This window comes from Rhineura floridana, chromosome 6, assembly GCF_030035675.1.
Source record: "Rhineura floridana isolate rRhiFlo1 chromosome 6, rRhiFlo1.hap2, whole genome shotgun sequence".
NCBI classification, from domain to species: Eukaryota; Metazoa; Chordata; class Lepidosauria; order Squamata; family Rhineuridae; genus Rhineura; species Rhineura floridana.
The window spans coordinates 103311364-103334830 of record NC_084485.1 but is presented as its reverse complement, the minus strand read 5'-3'; the positions used below and the strand labels follow the sequence as shown (position 1 = coordinate 103334830).

The window sequence follows — 23467 nt, the reverse complement described above, 5'->3', positions numbered from 1 at the left end:
GACCTCAGTGGTTGACTGAAGAAACTCTTAAAGTGGTTAAGAGAAGGAAAGCAAAAGCAGATAGAAACACGATCAGAACCCTAAATGCAACAATACAGCGACTAGTACATAGGTACAAAGAAAACTATTACAATGGTTATTGTATAAAAATACAAGAGGACAACAAAAAGGGAAGAACAGGAGCCCTATTCCAAAAGATTAGAGAAATGAAAGGGAAATTTAAACCAAGTGTAGGGATGTTGAATAATCAACGGGAACACACTGAATGACCGAGATGAAATAAAAGGAAGATGGAAACAATACACTGAAGAACTCTATAAAAGAGATGCAAGGATGACAGATTCATTCACAGAGGAACTGTATGATGAAGAACTAGAAATTTTAGAATGTGAGATGAAAGCTGCTCTTAAAATGCTTGGAAGAAACAAATCACTAGGAACAGATGGCATACCAATAGAGTCGCTACAAGCAACTGAGATGGAATCTATCCAAATTTTGACAAAAATTTGTCAACAAATATGGAAAACTAAACAATGGCCCACAGACTGGAAGTGTTCAATATACATCCCAATTCCAAAGAAAGGGGATCCCAGGGAATGCAGTAATTCTCAAACTGTTGCCTTAATATCCCATGCAAGTAAAATAATGCTCAAGATTCTACCACAAAGGCTCTTACCATATATGGAGCGAGAAATGCCAGATGTTCAAGCTGGATTTAGAAAGGGAAGAGGCACCAGAGATCATATCGCAAACATACATTGGATAATGGAACGGACCAAGGAATTTCAGAAGGAGATCAAACTGTGCTTTACAGATGACAGCAAAGCCTTTGATTGTGTAGATCATGAAAAACTATGGAATGCCTTAAAAGAAATGGGGGTGCCACAGCATCTGATTGTCCTGATGCACAACCTATATTCTGGACAAGAGGCTACTCTAAGGACAGAATATGGAGAAACGATTGGTTCCCCATCGGAAAGGGTGTGAGACAGGGCTGTATTTTATCACCCTATTTGTTTAATCTGTACGCAGAACATATCATACGGAAAGTGGGATTGGACCAAGATGAAGGAGGTGAGAAAACTGGAGGGAGAAACATCAGTAATTTAAGATATGCAGACGATACCATACTCTTAGCAGAAACCAGTAATCATTTGAAATGAATGCTGATAAAAGTTAGAGGAAAGCACAAACGCAGGACTACAGCTGAACATCAAGAAGACTAAAGTAATGACAACAGAAGATTTATGTAACTTTAAAGTTGACAATGAGGACATTGAACTTGTCAAGGATTATCAATACCTTGGCACAGTCATTAACCAAAAGAGAGACAATAGTCAAGAAATGAGAAGAAGGCTAGGACTGGGGAGGGCAGCTATGAGAGAACTAGAAAAGGTCCTTGAATGCAAAGATGTATCACTGAACACTAAAGTCAGGATCATTCAGATCATGGTATTCCCGATCTCTATGTATTGATGAGAAAGTTGGACAGTGAAAAAAGCAGGTAAGAGAAAAATCAACTCATTTGAAATGTGGTGTTGGAGGAGAGCTTTGCGCATTCTATGGACTGTGAAAAAGACAAATAATTAAACAAATTAAACCAGAGCTGTCACTAGAAGCTAAAATGATGAAACTGAGGTAATCATACTTTGGACACATAATGAAAAGATATGATTCACTAGAAAAGACAATAATGCTGGGAAAAATAGAAGGGAGTAGAAAAAGAGGAAGGCCAAAGAAGGGATGGATTGTTTCCATAAAGGAAGCCACAGACCTGAACTTACAAGATCTGAACAGGGTGGTTCATGACAGATGCTATTGGAGGTTGCCAATTCATAGGGTCGCTATAAGTCGTAATCGACTTGAAGGCACATAACAACACAAATGATGTTTGTTTTTCCCTGCGGGACAGGGAGGAATGTTAGTTAGAGCCAATGTGGCATTGTGGTTGTGTTGGACTAGGATCAGAGAGACCAGGTGCAAACCCCTACTCAGCCATGAAACTCACTGAGTGACCTTGGGCCAGTTACTTGTCTCTCAACCTGACCTACCTAATAGGATTTTTGTGAGAATAAAAGGGAGAGGGAGGAGAACCATGTATGCCACCTTATGCTCCTTGGAAGAAAGGTGGGATATAAATGTAACAATAAATAAATAAATCTGGAAGATGCATGAGGAACAGGTAAATCTTCAATGCCAGGACACGATCCTGTGCTCCCCATTGCAGCTTTTTGCCTTAAAAAAAAAACTGCTGGAAGATCTGATTAGGGATTTATTGGCATCACATCCTAAACATATCTGCTCATATATCATCTAGTAATGGCAGTTTCAGCCTGAGGGGAACAGTACCCATAAATGAAGTGCATAAGTGAGAGAAATACAGGAACAGGAAATTAGGCTATCGTGAACTGGCAAAACTAAGCAGCTACGTGCTTACTGTTTCAGAAAATTCTCCCCTCTTTTAAAATAAAATTCCTCTCCTAAACAAATTTCCCCACACTTAAGGAAATTTCATACTTCTTTGTTACTAACAAAGTAGACTAAAATTGACAGCATTTGATTTCAAAAATATTGCTCCCTGGATGGAGCCAAGGTTGAACCTAGGACTTTGGACAAGGTCAGGGGACCTTAGGGTGATTCAGTGGTTGCCCAACTTCCCCACCTCCATGGACTACTTGCTGATGTTCTTGATGGGCCACTTAATGCTTTTTCTGCCTCTTTTAGTAACTGTAATGTGCTATGCTAGTTCCTGTGTGATTTTAATTGTATTTTTATTTCTTCTTTTACTTCTTATATATTGTATTTTATTGTATTACTTAGAATTGAAATGGTAATACAATTGCAGTCGAGGGGCAAAATAAAACACAGACACATCAGCTTGGGTTGAACAAGGGCCACTTTATTAAAATTATAGAATACAAAAACCCAATTTAAAGTGACCTGCAGAGGGAAACCTAGGTGCAGAAACTGTCTATAAGCAAGCATCTTGCCACACAGCTCTTGGGCAACCAGCCCCTGCTGGGGCAAGGGCAAGCCCCTTTTGCTTACCCCTTACCCCGGCCACACCCGGTAGGTGAGTAGGGGGGCCACATCATCCCCCCTGGGGCCGTACAACCCTCGGGTGGATGAGATAAGTTGGCCCCAGAAGTAGCCCATATCCTGCCCTCAATCACCTGCAAAGGTGCCTAAGTGGACCACCTAGCTGTCCTTACCTATTTCCCTTCCCGCACCTTCCTGCACCAGTGTCATAATAAACTGCCCTATAGGGCATTAACCTTTCAAACATGTCAAATTAGCCGAATCAGCCAAAACAACCTATTAATTACAACACCCCCTAACTGGATTCCCTCCTACCCTCAGAGTGTGGAGCAGGCGAAAAACCTGCCCACCAACCAGGGTGGGCAGGATAAAAACTCCTACTCGGCCCCGAAGCGACCCATAAACACACCATAAAAGAGGGCGGGCGGGGTGGGTGTCGCGCCGGCAAAGAGGAGGGGCAGCTTGGACTTAAATAGGCCAAGAGGCTCTGTCCCTCCTCGCTGCACATTGCACTCGTGTAATGGCCACAACGCGCAACGCTGCCCTCATTAAAGATGGCGGCTGCAGCTTCGCCCCCATCTGCAACTATGCCCCGCTCGTCCAGCTACGCAGCAAGTGGGGCGTCATTAAAATACAAGAAATAAAAGAAACAATAACATATAATTAAAAATCCATATGAATATTTAATGCAATGAATGTGCCATTCCACATCTACAACCACAAATCCATAGACATGCTGCAGACCACCTGAATGAAGCTTGTGAACCTCTCATGGTGCGCAAACCACATTTTGGGAACTCCTTGTCTAGTAGAATATGTTGCTCCTTAGATCACATAATATGATTTTTGTCAGTCAAAGTAGTAAAGCAGCAGCAAAACAAGCTGGTTTACAACTTTGGGCAGAACTGAGGGTCAATTTCGCACCATGACCAAATTAGGTTGAAAAAGAAGTCAAGGAGGTATGTGCAGAGTGCAACCAGAAATTTCAGGCTGCAATCTGTAAATAGTGCAACCAGATATTCTTGGCTATTTGTGCAATTCAATTCTATGCATGCTTAGTTGAAAGCAAGTTCTGGTGATTTTAGTGGGACTTGCTCAGTAGTAAGGGTATATAGGATTGCAGTCATGTGGCCCAGTCCTAGCATGTTTACTAAGAATAAGTCCCACTGAACTCACTGGGGTACTCCCAATTAAGAGTACATAGTACTGCAGCCTTACAGTGTCATCGTTTGAAATCCCTCACCTTCACTAAATCTGTATGTAACACCAATGGGATTTCAATAAACCTATGTAAGTATGCTTTAGCATAATAAGCCTTTTTAAAGCTGAAATCAGAGGTGTGGTTTTAACTTGCCTGGACATGTCTCCTTATTGGGGAATTCATGAATTCCTAACTATGTCACAGGGGAATTTTGCCAGAATTGCAGGCAGATAAGCCAGTGCAAATAATTTGGATCAGGATGCCATTGTTTTGATTCAGATAATTTAAAACTGGAATGGTCTGAATTATCATGCACATAAAGTGAATTATAGTTTTATGGATTATCATTTATATGTCTAGATTCAGAAGAGTAAGTTAACTTTGAGTGCAATCAGAACATTTTAGAATACACAGAGAATCAAGTGATGAAGTGAAATAAACTCTCTATTATAATTGCATCATGGGCTTTTAATTTTTATTAAAGAGCTCTAGTTTATTTCTTGTACCCAGCCATTTGGGTTATAATTTGTGTGTTAGAGATTCACATGGATCTTAACTGTTTTGCTTTGGTTAATTATTATTCACCAATACGTGTATTTAATTAGATGTGTTTAAGCCCATTTATTTCAGTGGGTTTAAACATGCCTGCTCTGGACTGTGTGACTTGTACATCCTGGGTCCCATGGGATGGGTTGCCACTTTCCAGAAAAATGTTAACACTGAAAAGCAATTACGTTTTGACTACCCAGAGAAGTGTCTGCTCCTGTTGGTAACATCCACACTAACACCATACATTTAATGCACACTTCAGGCTCAAAGAATCCTGGCAACTGTAGTTTGTTAAGGGTGCTGGGAAGTGTATCTCTGTGACAAGTAAGCAACAGTTCCCAGGATTCTTTCTGGGAAGCCATGTGCTTTAAATGTATGGTGTAGATGTGACCAATATTGTATATGAGTAGTGCATCTCCTAAAGAAAATCATAAAAGAGAAGTGTGGGGAGCACAAAGGACTGGGAATATTTCCATCAGTTATACCAGTGCCCCTTCCAATTAAGCTATCCTCCTAGTTTAAACTTACAAAATTATGTTGTAACTAACCAATTACCATACTATCACAATGCATGTTAGTACACAATGTAACATGCATTGTGACAGCATAATCATATATTAACATGTATTGTATATATGATAATACAATGATGCAGACAGTATTTCAGCTATTAAATATTATTTAAACAGCATCTTGACTTTATTGGAAATGTTTCCTCTGCTACTTTTTCTTTCTATATGAAGTCATAATAATATAATTCTAAGTTGATTCTTTTCCTAAATCATGATTAGTGCTAATAATTGCCAATCTTCACAAAGGCAAATATGACTGCAAGATATTTTTAAAAATTAATTTCAGTGTTATATGTATTGAGAATGTTACATACCAGTTCCTAATATGGTCCAAAACCTTAGATGCATCACTGTAATTCAGTTTTCAGCTACAAAAGATACATCTTCAAAAGCTCCCATTTTTTTTGTAGAATCAAATTGTCTGCGGTTAAATGTCTTGAACAAGTTATTTTCAGTTGAGAGTTGATTTCTTTGTGAAGTGCAAATGTGCTGCAAGTTACTATAGTGTCAACAATTCTTTAAGAGTAGTTCAGTTGTCTCTTTCAAATCCCACAGCATTGTAGAGTTATCTTTCATATTGCCCTTAGTATCAAATCTATCTCTACTTCATCTGATGCCTGAATCAAGAATTTTGTTTTCTTTTTGGAAAACATCACCATGATACTATGATTTTTTCCTATGCTGTTTTTCAACAGCAGAGAAGAAATGTGTTGTAACCTTTAGAACCCAAAAGTTCTAAAAAGGCTAGGGGGTAGTTCTGCAGGTTTCTCTAGGAAGGAAGTTCCATAAGTTGACAATATTGCCTTCTTTAGTTGTGGAATCTGCAGTGAGACATCAACACTTAATCTCAATTATTGGGGAGAGGGTGTCATAGGAGAATAATGTTCCTTCAGATATCCCAGAGATTTTGTGCTCAAAACAAGTATCTTGAATCAGGAAACTAGTGGAGCTCTTGCAGAATTGGTGCAATATGCTTCTTCATCTAGCACCAGATCAACAAATGGGCTGCCATATTCTGGACCTCTTGAAATGTCTGAGTTATCTTCAAGGCCATCCCCACACATTAGAGAAGTCAAATCAGGGTATGAAATACTCAGCAAGGTCCTTGTTGTCCAGACCAAGGTGCAACTGGCACACTAGCTAACATTATACTCCTGACCATGTTCACTATCTGAGCATCCAGGAGACTCCTGAACTTTCAGGGGGAGTGTGACTCCTTTTAAGACAGGCAAATCCACAATTTGCCAGGTTGCTCAGCCTCCTACCATAAGCAACTCTACCTTACCTGTATTGTGTTTCAGTTCACCCTTACCCAGTGTGTTACTGACTACAAACAGGTATGCACGTCATCAAATAATTTGTGAGGTGCTTCAGAGGAAATAAATGTTTGTGCATTTCATTTGTTCATAGATATCCATAGGTGCCCTTTGAGCACTATGAAATAATTTTTGTAGTCTATGAGCAGGGCTGGACCTAGACCAACAATGCCTTCCCTAGATTTGTTCAACTAGGAATACCATATTTTTAAAATGCATTTGTAGACCATTTCATGACCTTGATGCACAGTTTCAATGCATGATATACGCCTGTTATATAGGAAATAAAACTGCTTGTTTCTGATTGCTCCCTTGGGCACACACCATTTGTTGCACAAGCACTGATGTTCTAAATTTTCCTATGAATTAAAAAAAACATGGCTATTAATGCTGTGTTGACCACATAGATTAATGCTGCCATCTTTACAAGTGAAATTAAATTCCATGCATATTCGTAACTGATTCAAATTGATCAGAAGTTGAAACATCTTGTGTGCTTGCCTCTGCATCTTATTATCTATGCAGTTTATAAATGTGTAACTGAACAAAATAATTTTGATACCATACCATCCTCCAGTAGACTGTACTCTAGTCTAAACGGTAACTGAGGCTCCAACCCTGTCTAAAGTTACCTGGGAGTAAGCTCCGTTTTTGAGTAAAATTTTGAGTAAAATTCCTATCAAGGCTACTCTGAATTTTCTGTCTTACAGAAATAAGATGAAGTAGTATTAGTAAGCTATTTCATCTGATTCAAAATCTAACAATATAAAACTTAGATTAAAAAAATAGATCTCATGTTGACATAAGAACTGCATATATATATGATGTTACTAATAGACAGGTAGACCTTTCTCTCTCTTCTGAAACTTGTACAGATAATCCGTATTATATCTTTATACAGGTTAAAATATTTTCAGCTGCATATTAAATTAGGTTTTATATGCTAGTTCAAAAAGATCCGCACTCCATAAAATTGTGTGACTAACCATTGTCCTCAAGTGCACCATAGTAGAAATATGACTGCAGTTAAAAGTAAGTTGTTTTATGGAATTACATCATCCTTTTCTATATGCTTGGCTTTCATTGCCAGCAAGGAGACTCATAATTAACAGTGCAATTCCATGCATGTTTATTCAGAAGTAAATCCCACTGTGTTCACCGGGTCTTACACCTTGTTTAATGTGCTTAAGACTGCAGCATGCTATAACTCTATTAACACCTACTTTTGGAGTAAGTACCCCTCAACCCAGCTGGATGTACTCCCAAATAAACATTCATAGTACTGGGCTGCCTGGATGCATGCTTACTTGGGAGTAAACTCCCATTTATTCCTGAGTTAACACATATAGGCTTGGGTTGCATGAATAGAAATATGTCTGAAATGATTGTTAGATATTAAAATACAGGGGGTGAAAATGTAATGCAACTGTTTGCAAAAAATGTAAGAAAAGAAATGCAACAGTGTGTAACAGACATAACTGTCTGCAAACAAACCATAAAGAAATACAAAAAAGTAGACATTATGAGTTCAATCCTCAACAGGAAGCAACACCAACACTGTAGGTGCATCACCAATCTTCCATTACACTATCACAACCATATCTTGATAATGCCTCCATGTTTATTATTTATTTATTTATTTATTATTTTATTTTATTTATATCCCGCCCTTCCTCCCAGCAGGAGCCCAGGGCGGCAGATGCTTATGACATCTTTTGTGCCAGATTGCTCAGAATGCTGGTGCATTTTTTCAACGGGGTGGAGCAGAGCGAGAGGGAAAGCAGGGAAGTGGTGCAAAGTGGTGGGAAGAAACAGACAACTCCTAAGAAGATTTACAACTGTACAACCATATGTCTAATGTAATAATAACCTTTACATAATTAACCTGCTGTGTGGTATCCACAGTGATCACATCTGTCTGTCATGAAACGGGCTTAGAACCAGTAGTTGAAACAATGCAGAATCCATGGATAAACTGCACATTGACACAATCAAGCACAATAGAACCATGGATTTGTTGTAATCACAGTCTTAATATTTGCATGGTTCCTGTCTCCTGCTTGGAGTATAGCTCTGGCACTCAGAGAAAGACTCTAGAACTGGGGTGGGAAACCTTTTTCGGACGCACATCCCCTTCCGCCCAACTTTCTGGGAGCCATTCGCCAGTGCTTGGTTGAGCCAGAGGTAAAGCAGGTGGAGCAATTAATGTATACTTTACTTTTGTACAGTAGGCTAGTTCCTGCACATATCACACATACCTCTCTATCCTCTAACCAGGGAAGCAAGAGGCACTATCGGAGTTTGAGGACATATTCCAGCCAGGTAAAAACACTAAAGCAGCATGTGAAGCAGGGCCAGTAGAGGATGTGGCTTGGGATGAGGGGCAGACAGAGAGGTTTAGAGAGTGGCATTTGGCCTCTGGGCCTGAAATCCTCCAGCCCTGCTGTAGAAGGTCTCTGTGAAGGAATAACACGGGTTCCCTGACAATAGTGTCTAGCATGATTGTATGGAAAAAAATACCTGTCACTTTCTAATCAGAACATAGGAAGCTGCCTTGCACTGGGTCAGGCTATTTGTCTTCACAGCCCAACATTGTCTGCTCTGACTGGTAAGGACTCAGCTGCAGACCTTGCCCATCATCTGCTACCTCATCCTTTTAACTGGAGATATCAGAGAATTATCCTGGGACTTTCTGCATGCAAAGCATATGCTCTGCCACTAAGCAGGTGTAGAGAACCTTTGGTCCTCCTAGATGTTGCTGAACAACTTCCATAATTCTTGGGCATTGGCAATGCTTGCTGAAGCTGATGGGAACTGTAGTTCAGCAACATCTGGAGGGCCAAAGGTTTCTCATACTAAGCTATGGTAAGTTTTTGATGTAATGAGAATGTGACATAATCCTGAGGGAGAAAAACTGGTAGATGTGATGGCATTGCATTACACAGTCAACCAAAACTGCAGGAAAGAACAAGAATAGACAAGAGTAGGTCAAATTCACAGATGGGGTGGATTGCATCATTTTTCATGATATAAAGTGGTGGTGGGAATAAACAGCATTCACATCTATGAGTGACCATGGCAATAAACTTTCTTGAACTGAACAGATTCAATTGCAGTTTAGTTCCTGGCACCTGCAGCAACAACAAGTGGCAAGAAAGTGCAACTAATATTTCTCCAGCAAGGAGGAACAGGTCTCAGAGGCAGGCAAATACAAGACATCCAATCTGTTTTTTGATCTAGTGTCTCTGTCTCAGTGACAGCCAATCACATGGCTCCATGCTCCAAAGGTAGCTGCCATGGTAACCATGTAAACAGTTTCTTGTTCAAGCAGCAGCTGTTGAGAGAAGCAGGTGCTGTGGTGAATGTCTTTTGCTTTTGGGGCTCAGATTTTAGACCAGTATCCCTGTGGCTTAGGCATTGAGCTGGTCCCATTTCTTAAAGGTCCCAGCCCTTCATTGTATTATTCTCTTCCCTAGTGGCAACAGCGGCTACTGCTTATTCTACGGCTTCATCATACCGGAAGACAGACACTACGCTCAGCCATGTCCAGCACTGCCATGGGCAACAAAAGCAAGAGGCACAGCATCGTTATCAATGTGTAAGTGTCAATGGGTTACTATAGTCTAGGTAAAAAAGGAGGATGGGCTTTGGCATTAGAGGAAAAGTACAAGAAAAGTTACTTTGTGATGAAGTAACAGCTAAGCCTTTCCGCCTTTTGTGAATTTTGGGGACACTGCTAAAAATAAAGCTGCCTGAATCAAAGACAGAAAAGAGAGAGTGAGACCTTACCAGAGAAACTGAGGCAGAGAGGTGAGGAATGAAGGCATAGCAGCAAGGATATACATGGAAGGTGATAAACTCACACTTAAACTACACATGTAAACCTACACACTCCCTGGGTTTGAATCTCTTTGTTTTCTGTGGCAGTTACTGAAAAGGATAACAGCATTGCCTTTCCTGCTAAATATTCTAGGAATTACGATTTTTAAAAAAAAATCTAATGAAAATGGACAACTTAAAATGGTTCAGTTTTGAAGCTACTTTTCTGCTGCATCATTTCACCTCTTGTTTTACTAAACCAGGAACTCGAAAGAGCAAAATGTGATTAAGAAGTTGGTATCCTCCTCAGCTTCTGGTAGGCGAATGAGCTTCACCAGCACTATGTTGGCCAGCAAAGTTGGATCAATGGTTCGCAGAAGCATATTGATTTCTTCGGATGCAAGGTCTATGGATAAGGGGTCTCTAGCAAGTGGCAAACCTCTTGTTCAGGTAACAGCATAACATTTAAAAAAATAACAATGGTACATTGGAGAAATAAATGGGTGGCAAAGGCTTACTGGTGATGCCAGAAATTTGCTACACAAAATTCATGTGTTAGGATCAATTGTTTAATTAAAGTTGGATATATGTATGAGTGGGGAACCTTGAAAAAATCTGATAGGTGCTACTCCTTGGTACCATTCCTGGTAATAAGCCATCAAATAAAGTATTTTACTATAGAATGTAAGAGTAACTGTATCTGCATATCATGATTTGCAGGTGATCAAATGAACCATGGAGTTGTATCCAACTAAGATACTTGGAGTAGACAGACTGAAATCAATGGACATGTGTAACTTAATTCCATTGATTTCAATGGGCCTGCTCTGAGTATGACTTAGTTGGATACAACCCCATGTTTTAAGCCACTGACTGGTTGTCTAAGCACTGGTCAGTTAAATGAGTACTATTTCTCCCATATAAAAGTACACCATGTAACTTCCCCATGGTGCACCATGACTGTGAGCGAAAGATCTCATTATACATCTCAGTTGAGTTTATATGTGTGTTTGTATGAATGTGTGATTGCATGAAGATTCTTCACTGCCCCACATATTCAGTTCATTATAAAATAATATGCAGTTGATCCTATGTTTGGTTGATTGTATCAAATAGCCCATAGCCCTGAAAGACTGCTTACAAAAATACCACTACAATTCAAATCACAATTAAACAACAATAGCATCTATAAATAAAATCATATTTTAAAAGCCCATCCAATCATTCGGTACAATAATTGGGAAAAAAAACTGGTCCATGTCCTAATCATGTATGAAGTCCTGACAAAATGAAAATGGCTTAATCTACTTCAAGACATGCAGACATCAAGGAGAAGTTGGTTACAGAAAGAGACTGTCATGTAGGGTTGCCAGGTTCATGGCCTGAGACTGATCCTGTGTCTTTAGAAGAAGAGAGAGTCAGCCAAGTGCAGGTGTTCTTGCAACTCTGTAATGGGAAAAACCACAAGGTGGAATTCTCCCTTCCCCCTGCACAACTTTTAAAGATACAGAAGACCTCTTGGTTGCCAGGCCCGGCCTTGTGGTTTTTCCCATTAGAGAGTTGCAAGAGCACCTGCACTTGGCTGACTTTCTCTTCTCCTAAAGATACAGGATCAGTCTCAGGCCATGAACCTGGCAACCCTACTGTCATGGCTGAAAACCTGGATGTCCCAATACATCCAATCACTGACTCTCAAGTAAGTATGCGTAGGATAGTAACTTTAGCCATGATCCCACTTAACTCAGTGGGACTTATTTCTGAGCAGAAATGTATAGGATTGGGTGTTAGGGTGCAATTTACATAGGAGTAAATCCAACTGAACTCAATGTGACTGACTTTTGAATAGCTATGCTAAGGATTGTTCTGTTAGTTTCAATAAATAGTTAGCTGTGTATCCATTGGTTTCAGCTCTGGAGAAAGCTCAAGTGGCCTCATGTTCCTGGCCTGAGACTGATCCTGTATCTTTAGGAGAAGAGAAAGTCAGCCAAGTGCAGGTGTTCTTGCAACACTGTAATGAGAAAAACCACAAGGTGGAATTCTCCCTTCCCCCTGCACAACTTTTAAAGATACAGAAGACCTCTTGGTTTTTCTCATTACAGTGTTGCAAGAACACCTGCACTTGGCTGACTTTCTCTTCTCCTAAAGATACAGGATCAGGATCAGGCCAGGAACCTGGCAACCCTAGGCCTCATACATTTTTGTTTTGTTATTTCATTGTATCTACAGGTTTTTGATGACCTAGGAAAAGATGTGACACCTCGTCCACTTTACCAACCTGAACCAAGTGCTGCTGGGACTGTGCACAGACAAAGCAAAATCTTATCACCACAAGATTTTGCTGGGGTAGCTCCAAGTGAATTCTTGTCTTCCCTCTCTCTGCAGCAAGCATCTGGAGCCAGTATTAGCCTAGCAGGTCCATTCTCCAGGTATGGCATGGCATCTCAAAACTGTATGGACCCTAATGGCAATGCATATAGTACTTTTCTGAAGTACTAGAAAAAGGATTTGATGGATATTGCTGTTTGTTTGTGGAAGATTTAGTTGTATTTGCTGAGTAATAGGGCAAACATCTACAAAGCTTAGTCTGGTGCATCATGGGCTATTTCTCTGGATGTAGCTGTAGGGGCACAAATTATGAGAAAAAGCAGAACTTGTAAATTTTAACAGGCGAAAATTCTAAAACCAATTCCAATAGCTTTTCAGTAACGTGGGCTGTATTCTTACTACAGGGACTTTGCACCAGGACATTTCATACAATAGGGTTTCTTCTGATTAAAAGTCTAAATTGCTGTCACTGTCTCGCCATGTAAGTTCAAAACACTTTAGAAGGATCATGAGCTTGGATTTAGATATGATGAAAACTATAGCTTGCACCACTGCAGTTAAAGCTGGAGCCATGCACTTTTCTGTTTCATTATCAAAAATGACTGATTGAATGTATCACATTCCTCCTCCTAAAATACCATGATTTCTCTTGTGGCAATCCTATCCATTCCGCAATTTCAGAATTAACATCTTAACCAGGCATCACAGGCATGTCAACAAAACTGACAGTTATTTATGGAGCCACAAGAATGAGATGGTGTTCACAATCCAATCAGTTCCACAGTGTGACAATTTTCTCCAATATTCATAGACTATCTTGAATCCAAATGCTCAAAGGCCATTCTGAACAATTTTCTTCCTGCAATAGAAACACTGGCTCCATTAACTTGTTATAACCCTAAATGAGCCCAGGTTTTCTGTAGGAACCTGGCACTCAGGCACAACCTAGACAATGGCTCATGGGGACAGGATTATGCCCATATACTGCAGTCCCAAAGTTGTCATTATCCCAGAGAGGGAAGCTCCCATTTAGAGGTGTAGTCATCTCAGGGGGTCTTAGACCCCTTACTTTTTTGGAAAAAGGGCCCCAGCAAGGTCCCTATGTCTCCAACATCCTAAGAGCTATCAGCATGAAAGGTGAGTGTGTTAGCTACTGGGAAGAGTCCTCTAGCATGCTTCCCTGTCCTTTCCTGCTGATTGGAGCCAATTGGAGTGAGAGAAGGTGAGTCAGCCACTGAGAAGACTCTTCTCAATAACTAACACTCTCCCCTTTCTCGCTTATTGGTTCACAGGGGCGTCTGTTGTTGTGGGAGGTGGCATTAACAAGGATCTAATTCTCAACCCAGCAGCAAAAAAGGGGGGAGTGATGTGGCTGTGACTATCATGAAGGGACCCTGCATTTCTGAATTTGCCACTACACTACTGCTCCTATTGACCCTGACAGATGCTTCCTTCCTGGGGCAAATAACTTGGGAGGATTTCATCAGGACTGCAGTAAGGATGGAAGGATTAAGCTTCCTCCCTGTGCACCATGGTCCCAGTCCTCCTTGTGGCTTTTACATTATTTTTAACTATGCATGTTAATTGCTTGTGTGCAATTCATGATACATCTAATCTGGCCCTGAGTGCTGTCTCCTAGGAGAACAGACTTGCAATGACTTGGAGGCCATTCATATTTTATTGCAGTGGGGTTGCTGCTAAAGGACATTTCTGTGGTCAGAATTCCAGGCAGCTGTTGGAACATTTGAACTGGCTTACATAGATCAGCCAGATTATGTAGTAAAGACCTAGCAGTAAAGGACAAGTGCTGTTCCTACTGCTCCCTGCACTCCACTAGGCGTGGCACTGGTGTTGTACTTACTGTAATCTGCCTCACTAACATGGGAAGTCAATTCAAACGATGGCATCTAATATTCAGAAAAAAACATCCAATATAGTCCTCCTAGAACTGTACCACTTCAGAATAAAGGTTAGGGAATGCATGTTTGAATTATCTTCCCATGTTTTCACATTCAAGATTGTAATGTGGGAAAACATTCAAAGGTGAACCCATACCTAAATTCAGAAGTTGTACAGTCCCATGAGGACTGTACAATATGCCTTTTCTGTGTCTGAAATAGCTCAAACATTTCTGCAGCCATGTGGTTCTTCATCCAGAAGATATGTTCTGTGGCAACTATACTGCCATGGGAGTTGGCAATTTGGTATTCCTATTATAGGTGCTTTGGCATTCTTTGCTATTTTACTTCCTCTACTACATGTTAACACTTTTTTAAAAAAAAAAACACTACAGAACTTATGGTAGTGGCAGCGTAACAAAGTCAAGCACTTCTACTGAATCAATGGCAGAAGAAATTGTAGAACCTGGATCTAGACGAGACACAGCTGCTAGTTTATCAGGTACAGTAGACTTATAAAAATGTAATAAATTATAATTTTCTCATGTGATACCCTACAGTGTTCAAAGTTAGTAAGTACTCGGGGCTAACCACATGTTATGGGGATGCATGGCTGCTACTGACCACATATCCTGTACATATCTCCCTCGTACTCTGGTAAAACAAATGTTTGATGTGATGTCATTGCCTTTAGTGTCTCTCTGACCTTACTCCAATTCATTGATTGCTACTTACAGAGGTCAGGGAAATGGTGAATGTGATGATGTTACATTTCATTTACCAAATTTTACTGAAGGGGGATGTGTGTGTGTAAGACAATGTGAGTTAGCAACAACTGTGCATCCTTTGCACCGTACAGTTAGGCTCTACTGATCCCAACACTCCTTCCTGGAAAAATTTGTATCTTATAGCAAATACAATCATTTGCTGTAATTTCTACATACAATTTATTACTTATTTTAGCACAAAACATTATTTCATTCCTTCACATGGTATACTAATTTGGCAGATGTTCAGGTCAGGCGAGAGGAAGTACCAGAGCAACTGACCAAAGGAGACCTGGAAAAGTGTGTAGATATTTTCCTCACGGAGACGGAAACGATTTGGTTATTTGACATGCCAACTGTCATGGTGTCTACAGAGTCTGAGGAAGCTGACACTGTGAGGTAGGCATAATACCTATGTAATGGGAACATCTATATAGCTTTTGCTTTTCAAGGACATTTACAATGCAATCCTAATCAGGTCTACTCAGAAATAAGTCCTAGTACAGAGATGGAGAACCTCAGGCCCAGGTAACAAATGTGGCCTGCCAAGCTTCTCTACCTGGCCCCTGGGACTCTCCTCAGGCCACAGTCCCTCCTAAGCAACACCACATTCTGGCCTTGTTTTGCAACCTCCTTGAGTGTTTACCCTAGCTAGAGCTGAACTCTATGCTTGCTGCTTCCCTTGATGGAGGACAGAGAGAAGGATGTAAGTATGTGTAGAAACTAGCCTAGTATAAAAAGGTAAAATGTATGTGCATTGTTCTGCCCATGCTTGCCTTTCCACAAATACCATGTGGCTCTGGAAGGCTGCCCAAAAGAGAATACAGCCCTTGGGCTGAAAAATGTTTCTTACTCCTGATCTACTGAATTCAGTGGGCCTTACTCCCAAATAAGTGGGGTTAGAATTGCAGCTTTAGGATGCTATTTAGTCTCATGGTATTAAGACTACATATTCCAAAAGTACTCTCTTTACCATGGGAGTTTGGCCCTGTTTTTCTGTCAGCTAAAATAATACAGCATTGACTGATTTAACAAAAATGCAACCACTAGAATTCCAAGTCTACCCCTTTCCTCTGGCTGCAACCCTAAACACAGTCCACCCAACTGTGAAGAACTTCATATCCACCAATCTGTTAATCACATTTACTTGGAAGTAAGCTATAGCTGTTAAAGCCCTTGGCCACATTAACCTACCAGGAAATGGCAGTAGATCAAAGTTTCCGTTTGGATTACACACTGAAGGGAATCCTGTAATTTGCTGTGTCAGGAGGCAATCCACATAATTTATCTAAAGGCTATATAACTGCATTGCAGCATTTTTACAATCTGGTAAGAGAAAGGTAAACTTCAGATCTTCTTCTGAAGAATCCCAGAGCTATTGTAATGCTGTTTAAGTACACTGATCTACATTTACTTGGAAGAGACCATAGGCTCATGCTTATTATGAGAATAAGAAAATTAGTGTCCCCAAAAGGGGAAAAAACAAGGGGGAGCTGGAATGTGCACAGGTGTTGTTGTTTTGAATATATATATATATATATATACATACGCACACACACACACACACATGTATGTCTTTTGTTTTTCAAAGAAAAAAGAATGTAGCTTACATGGAACTCTGTAAAAACCAAGTTGGCAATGATCGTTATGCCAACAGAATGATGCAAACACTTAATGGAGGACCAAAGACAAAGGAAGTACAATGTGACAAAATTGTCATGGCTGACAAAGGTAAATGATTGTTTGGAAAGGTTTGGGAGATTACTAAAGGAGGTATGGAAAGACCTGTAGCAAAGTCCAAGAGCCGTCTTTTCCATACTCCTGCGTAGTTTAATCAGAATGTATGTGGCTCTAAGCTAATTTTTTTTCACAAGAAGTGAACCTCCATTTAGCAAGAAATATTCACTTGTAACACCAAGATTTTGCTACAGAACCTTATTTCGGTTAAAAAATGAGAAAACATTGCCATTTTGTGATGATTTTTTAAATTATTCCTTCTACCTACTTGCAATATCTTCTTATAAAAATATCTGGATGTCAGTATGGGCAAAGGATTGCCATTTGCCACTTGGGAGAGAACTTCTGCACCTTTAAGAGATTTAAAGCAGAGGGATATTCAGCAGGTGGTACTATTCCTGTCACTCTAAACCTGTAATCGGACAACCTATACACTTCTGCCTTCAATGGAGCATTTAAAGAAATAGAAGTAATTTACCAGACGGAATACAGCATCTAGATGTAAGTGCTTTTGAAAGTTGTGTTTCCTCAGTTCAGCTTGTTTAACACAAAGAAAGACAAAAGTCCCAATCAAAATTTACAGTACACTCCTATGCATATTTATTCACAATTAATAAACATTTGTTCTGTGGAATTTACTTCCATGAAAGAAATGTGCATAGGATAGCAGCCTACAAACAGTACATAGTGTCTTGCAGCCTGAGGGCTTGTTCTCACTAGAATTTAATGTGGATTTGAAGCTGCTTGCGTGTGTGTGTGTTAGGGATGCGAGAGGATATCCGCTAAATCGGACTTCGTATCGAATCCGACAGTCACTGTCTTTTCGGACTGGCACTGATTACTTGCGGCAGGCCACGGCTGTAAGCAACATGATTTTTTTAACCTCCCTGATTTTATGTAATTATCATTGTAATTACAATTGCTATTATCCATTAACTTACATGTATTTACATACGTATTTTATGTTAAAAATTATGTATGTTTTTTTCACCACCACCAAAAAAAGGATCGAATTGGCAAGCGCAAAAGCAAGCGGGAACAAAAAAAGGTGGATTGGGATTGAAGACGAACTATTGGAATACAAGTGGACCGTGAACCCCATCCTGTGTGTGTGTGTGTGTGTGTGTGTGTGTGTTGTGGTGTTCACCTCACGTCCTCCTTACCCAAGAGGCAGCCTGCACTTTCCCCCCACAAAATTCGGATTTGTGATCTGGAAATAATCCAATAAGGGAAGAAAATCCAATGTAAAATTGCTTGTTACCCAACTGTGGACACACAGAAGCACATTGTGACAGTGTTTGTTTTTTTTAACTTGTGTGGTGATGTTTCACTGTGTGCCATCTATCACCTGACCCTCTTGTTCCATTCTGTTTCCATCAGTGCAAAGAAAAAAGATGCAGCATGCCTTTTCAGTTGTTGCTGAAGACACGTTCATAGTAATTTTATTTCTAAAACAACTCTTTTGTGCAGAGCTACTCTTGCAAAAAATAGCCATATTAACAATAATATCTGCCCTTGCAGGTATGGGAGGCAGGAAAGGAAAAGGGGGAGCAAGGAAGTGGCACCCTTTCATGTGAACAACTCCAAATCCTTGCCTGTATTGGAGTGGCACACACTTAGAAAAAAAACTTTTTAAAAAACTGGTCCTTTGTGCAAATCTGGTAGATTGAAAACCTTGTATTTAAAAGAATATATATATTTAAAAAGATACCCATGTACAGTAAACAAATACCTGCGCTTATGGCCACAACAGACCTCAGCTTTCAAGAATTTATGGTGGGCAGGGAAGTTCTAATTGAAGAGATGGGACAACAGCACACAGCACAAATGCTTCTCTCCCAGCACCATTCATGAGTGTGGATGGGAAACATGGAGATAGCTTTCAATTGCATAACATTCAAAGTGCTCATGTGAGGATAAACAGTGAGCCACATACACATTAATGCCCTAGTGTAGACACAGCCTAAAATGTTAACTTAGGGATGTTCATGAAAGGAAAGTTTCCCATCTCATCTCCTCTGCAGCCATCTGTGTCCCCTTAAAAGCCTCCCTTAATGGCTAGTGGAATGGGGCACAGGGATCTGGTGGGGGAAGGGTGAATTATCCAAAATCGGGCTTGGATCCTCAGATTAGTTAATTTAAGGAAATTCATGGAAGAAAAGTTTCCCATCCCATCTCCTCTTTCCAGCAGCCCCCCCATGTCCCATTTCACATTCTTCAGGGGGTCTCCAAACCCTTTGGAGAGGGTTTGAGGGGCACAAGTCACTGCAAGGGGAGAAAGGAATAGAAAAGTTGCAGCTATCAAGCACCATCTAAAAGAGTAATTCACTTTTCTCCCATAGAGGGGGGAATGCCTCTTCTAAAATGATGCCTACTATGACAAATACAAGCGCTTTATCTAAATTAGGGCTGATGAATCTGTCACCTTCCAGATGTCATTTGGCTCCATCTCCCATCAGCCCCAGCCAGGATGGCCAATAAGAGATGATGGGAGCTGAATGACAACAGCTTCTGAAGGCCACAAGTTTCCCATCCCTGATCTAAAAATAAAGTGTGTCTAGCTTTGGAACTATTATTTTTACCCATATCACACTGAAGTGGTGGAATAATTAGTCAGTTATCCCTAATCAACTAAAAGTCATGTGGTTAGTTGGCAAGATTTCTTTGATTAGATGATAGCCTTAATAGGAATTATTCAGTAACACAATAATAGGCCATAATGATTAATGAATGTAGGCTAGGGTTTCTGTCTTCCATTGTTTTCCTTTCTTTGCCTGCCTATTCCTGATGCATAAAAAACAATGTCGTATCCAAGTGAGCCTCATTTTTACTCAGTTCAGGATGATGGAAAGTGACTCTCTTTTAAAAAATTTTTTTTGCTGCTTTGCATATATAAACAAAATTGTAGGGGGATTTGTGCAAGAACACTGCCTCTGGGTACTTCCATGCTAGGTGCTTTAATGTGGAATTTCCCTTCTTTACCCTGTAAAAATGTAAGTGAACATTAACATGACAGAAGACAGGGAGATGTACCTGCCCAAGCTTGGAAACTGATATAGCTTACGCTGGGAGAACAATGAGTGGGCAGCCCTAAAAACACTCACTCTAGAAGCACCATAAATGTGTTGGGGGTGTGCAATTGTACATCCCTTTAGGAGATTATGAAGCATTGAAATTTGAGAAGACCATTTAGAAAGTTGGCAAATGCCTCTGTTCACATTCTTTTTAATCCTGAAGAAGAAACGAGACAATATGCACACAGAGAAAGGATTCTACATCTTCTAGTTACATTTACCCCAAATGGTTAAATGGACTGATTCAAAGAAACTTGGCATTTGCTACTTAAAGTGAAACTACCTCTTTAGTTGCTTTTTGTTGTTCTATATGTACCTCCTATAAGTTTATGCTACAAAGCATTATCTAACAATGTCCTTTGTCTCTAGAGATAATGGCCACTACCTGGGATTTATACGATTCCTTTAATGCTTTGGAAGTAGCTATTGCAGAAAAAACTACCAGACCACTGAATGTGACTAGCAGTAAATCCACTGCATTCAAAGAACGTGACAGAACCATGTCCATATCTTCTGCGGACAGAGGTAATTTATCATTTCTGCATGAAAAGTTTCAAATATTACTTATCTGCCATGGTAATATAAAAATAATAACTAATAAATGAACATGTAGAGGTAATTACACAGGGGTATGGCTTTATCCCTTGCAGCTAAGCTATGTCCCTAGACAAGATACTATTGATGTTGATTTGGGGTCAGTAAAATCTGGCATGAGGAGGAAAACTCTCCTTTCAGTCTCAGTACTCATCTGATATAGGATCAAATAACCCCCAATTAATATTTCAATCCTTCGAATGTTTACTGAGAAACAAGTCCTATTGTATTCAAAACAAAAAAGCAAGTAGGAGTTGTATTTTTAGACAATGAAAAAGTATTTGACTATTTGGAATGCAATTATGTATACCAAGTTTTAGAAGAATTTGGTGATAGTAATCAATTCATAAACTGGATAAAATACTCACTGCTTAAATAATAGTTTGTTATATTTCTTATGTTGATGGAACCCTTGGCAGGTGCAATAAGAGCTGATTAAAATATAAATCGAGTTCAAGAAGGATAACTAATGTTTAAGATTAATTTACATGCAGATGACGAGCGCTGTTTATAATAAAGTTCTATTTATAATGAGCCAGAAAGTTTTTTTATGAGTCTAATTAAATTGCTTTAAAATTTGGTCATTTATCTGGCTATAAAGTAAACCTAACCAAATTGGAATGGATGGGATTTAATATGGAAATGAAAATTAAAACAAGATAGCACAAATACGCTTGGTGTTACGTGTCCCACATTCTCAAGTCTGGGAGGTGGGGAGACAGCCTGTTGTGATGGGGTTGCACTCTCCTGGAAGGAGCAGGTCTGTAGCTTGGGAGTACTCCTGAATTCAACACTGTCACTGGAGGCTCAGTGGCCTTGTTGGCTAGAAGTGCCTTTTCCCATCTACTAGCTACTTATTGGACAGAAATCACTTGATCGCTGACTCCATGCTTTGGCAACTTCCAGACTAAATGATTGCAGTGTGCTCTATGTGAAGCTTCCCTTGAAGATTACTCAGAAACATCAATTGATCCAAAATGCAGCAGCCAGATACTGGCTGGGGTTCCATTTAGATCCCATATAACTCCTGTTTTAAAACAGCTGTGTTGGTTGTCAGTTCTTTTCCTGGCTCAATTCAAGGTGCTCACATTGGTGTTTAAACCCCTAAAAGACTTAGGCCCCTAATGTCTGAAATACTACCTCCTTCTCTACAGAGCCTTTCAGATGTTATGATTAGCAGAGGCAGCCCTCTTAGTAGTTCCACCACACCCAGAAGCTTGTGGTGGTGATGGCCCGGGAGAGGGCATTCTCTGTGGCAGCCTCTTAGTTGTGGAACTCTGTCCCCACAGAGCATCTAGCATTTTCACTACACAGTTTTTGTCATATGCTGAAGATGCTGCCATATTGTGCATTTTAATTATGTATTAGAATGGGAAGATGTAGGATTATGTACATTCACATGTGGTATTAGCTGCAATTTAAGAATCCTGTGAAAGGTATTGACATGTGAATTTGCACTAATTTGTGTGTGTTTTTTAAGACTGAATATGAAATGAATTTTGTAATTTTTCCTATTATGGAAATATGTATAAATGGATGTAGCTGTTTGAAATCATATATACTTATTTAAGCCTATGTTTATATGATATAATAAACAAGAGAAGAAAATTTAAAGTAGCAATTATGTTGTTAAATGAGAATTTTTACATGGTGAGGTCATTTGGATCCCCAATATCTTGGATGGACAGCATTCCATTTCTCCCTGTTCACCCTCCATCTAAGTGACCCTAATGACATTTTGGTGAAACCCTCACATTAAAAAAATGCACAATGGTGGGGGATGAAAATACCACAGAGTAATCAATTATTGTATTGTAGAAGAATAAACTGAATATAATAAAATAGCATGTTATGGAGTATTATTAGTAGTAGTAGCAGTAGCAGTTAATTATTGGGTATGTATACCACTCTTCGCCAAATATTCCAGGTCAGTTCACAAAATTCAAAGCAGAATACAGTCACACAATAGTCAATATAAAACAGTAGTTAAAAGCAGCAGAATTCTGCTTTTTACTGTCAGTTTTTAACTCTAGTTGCACAGTTAAATCTCCTGGATAGACCCTAAAAGCAGCCTAAGTATATTAAAAGCAGATTATAAAATTTCTTTTCCCAAACTCCTTCTGAAAACATACTAGAATGTACTACTAAATGTAGCCTTTATGACATCTGTTTTTTTTTCTGTCCCCAGAAAGCACTGCTTCAAGTTCTATCATTGATTTGGAAAGTGTTATTCTTTCCCGAATCCATGAAGAGGTAGAAGATCGCTCAGAAGCTATAATGAAATCTGAAAAATTTCAGCAAGATTTATTTTATATGGAGAGGGTCCTAATGGAGAATATTTTCCAGCCTAAACTTGCAGCTTATCGGCAGCTTCCTGTCCTCATAGGTATATATATATTTGATTATATATTTCATTCTCATTTTGAGTTGGGAAGCATGCTGGTACAAGTAACTGCAAATATCTCTAATTTAAATGATATTGTTGTGATACTAACTTTGAGGGAAATAGCTGGACTGGAAAGAATTTCTGAAGCCCAGCTAATGAATGGTTCCCATTTTCGAACCATCCTTATTAT

General features: G+C 39.6%; 1 protein-coding gene across 3 annotated transcripts in view; it reads left to right on the top strand.

Annotated features, from left to right (window-relative positions):
- Positions 1 to 23467, top strand: part of DNAI4 (dynein axonemal intermediate chain 4) — a 46186-nt gene that overhangs the window by 1969 nt on the left and 20750 nt on the right. For 2 of the 3 annotated variants that reach the window (XM_061633373.1, XM_061633372.1), the window contains exons 2-9: positions 10154 to 10275; positions 10760 to 10946; positions 12723 to 12922; positions 15115 to 15221; positions 15729 to 15885; positions 17078 to 17217; positions 20667 to 20822; positions 23080 to 23277. In XM_061633373.1, coding sequence (XP_061489357.1) covers positions 10220 to 10275; positions 10760 to 10946; positions 12723 to 12922; positions 15115 to 15221; positions 15729 to 15885; positions 17078 to 17217; positions 20667 to 20822; positions 23080 to 23277 — 1201 coding nt within the window. In that variant the 5' untranslated portion in view covers positions 10154 to 10219. Of the gene's footprint in view, positions 1 to 8960; positions 9000 to 10153; positions 10276 to 10759; positions 10947 to 12722; positions 12923 to 15114; positions 15222 to 15728; positions 15886 to 17077; positions 17218 to 20666; positions 20823 to 23079; positions 23278 to 23467 lie in introns of those variants that run through there. The other variant, XM_061633375.1, reaches the window with a different exon arrangement.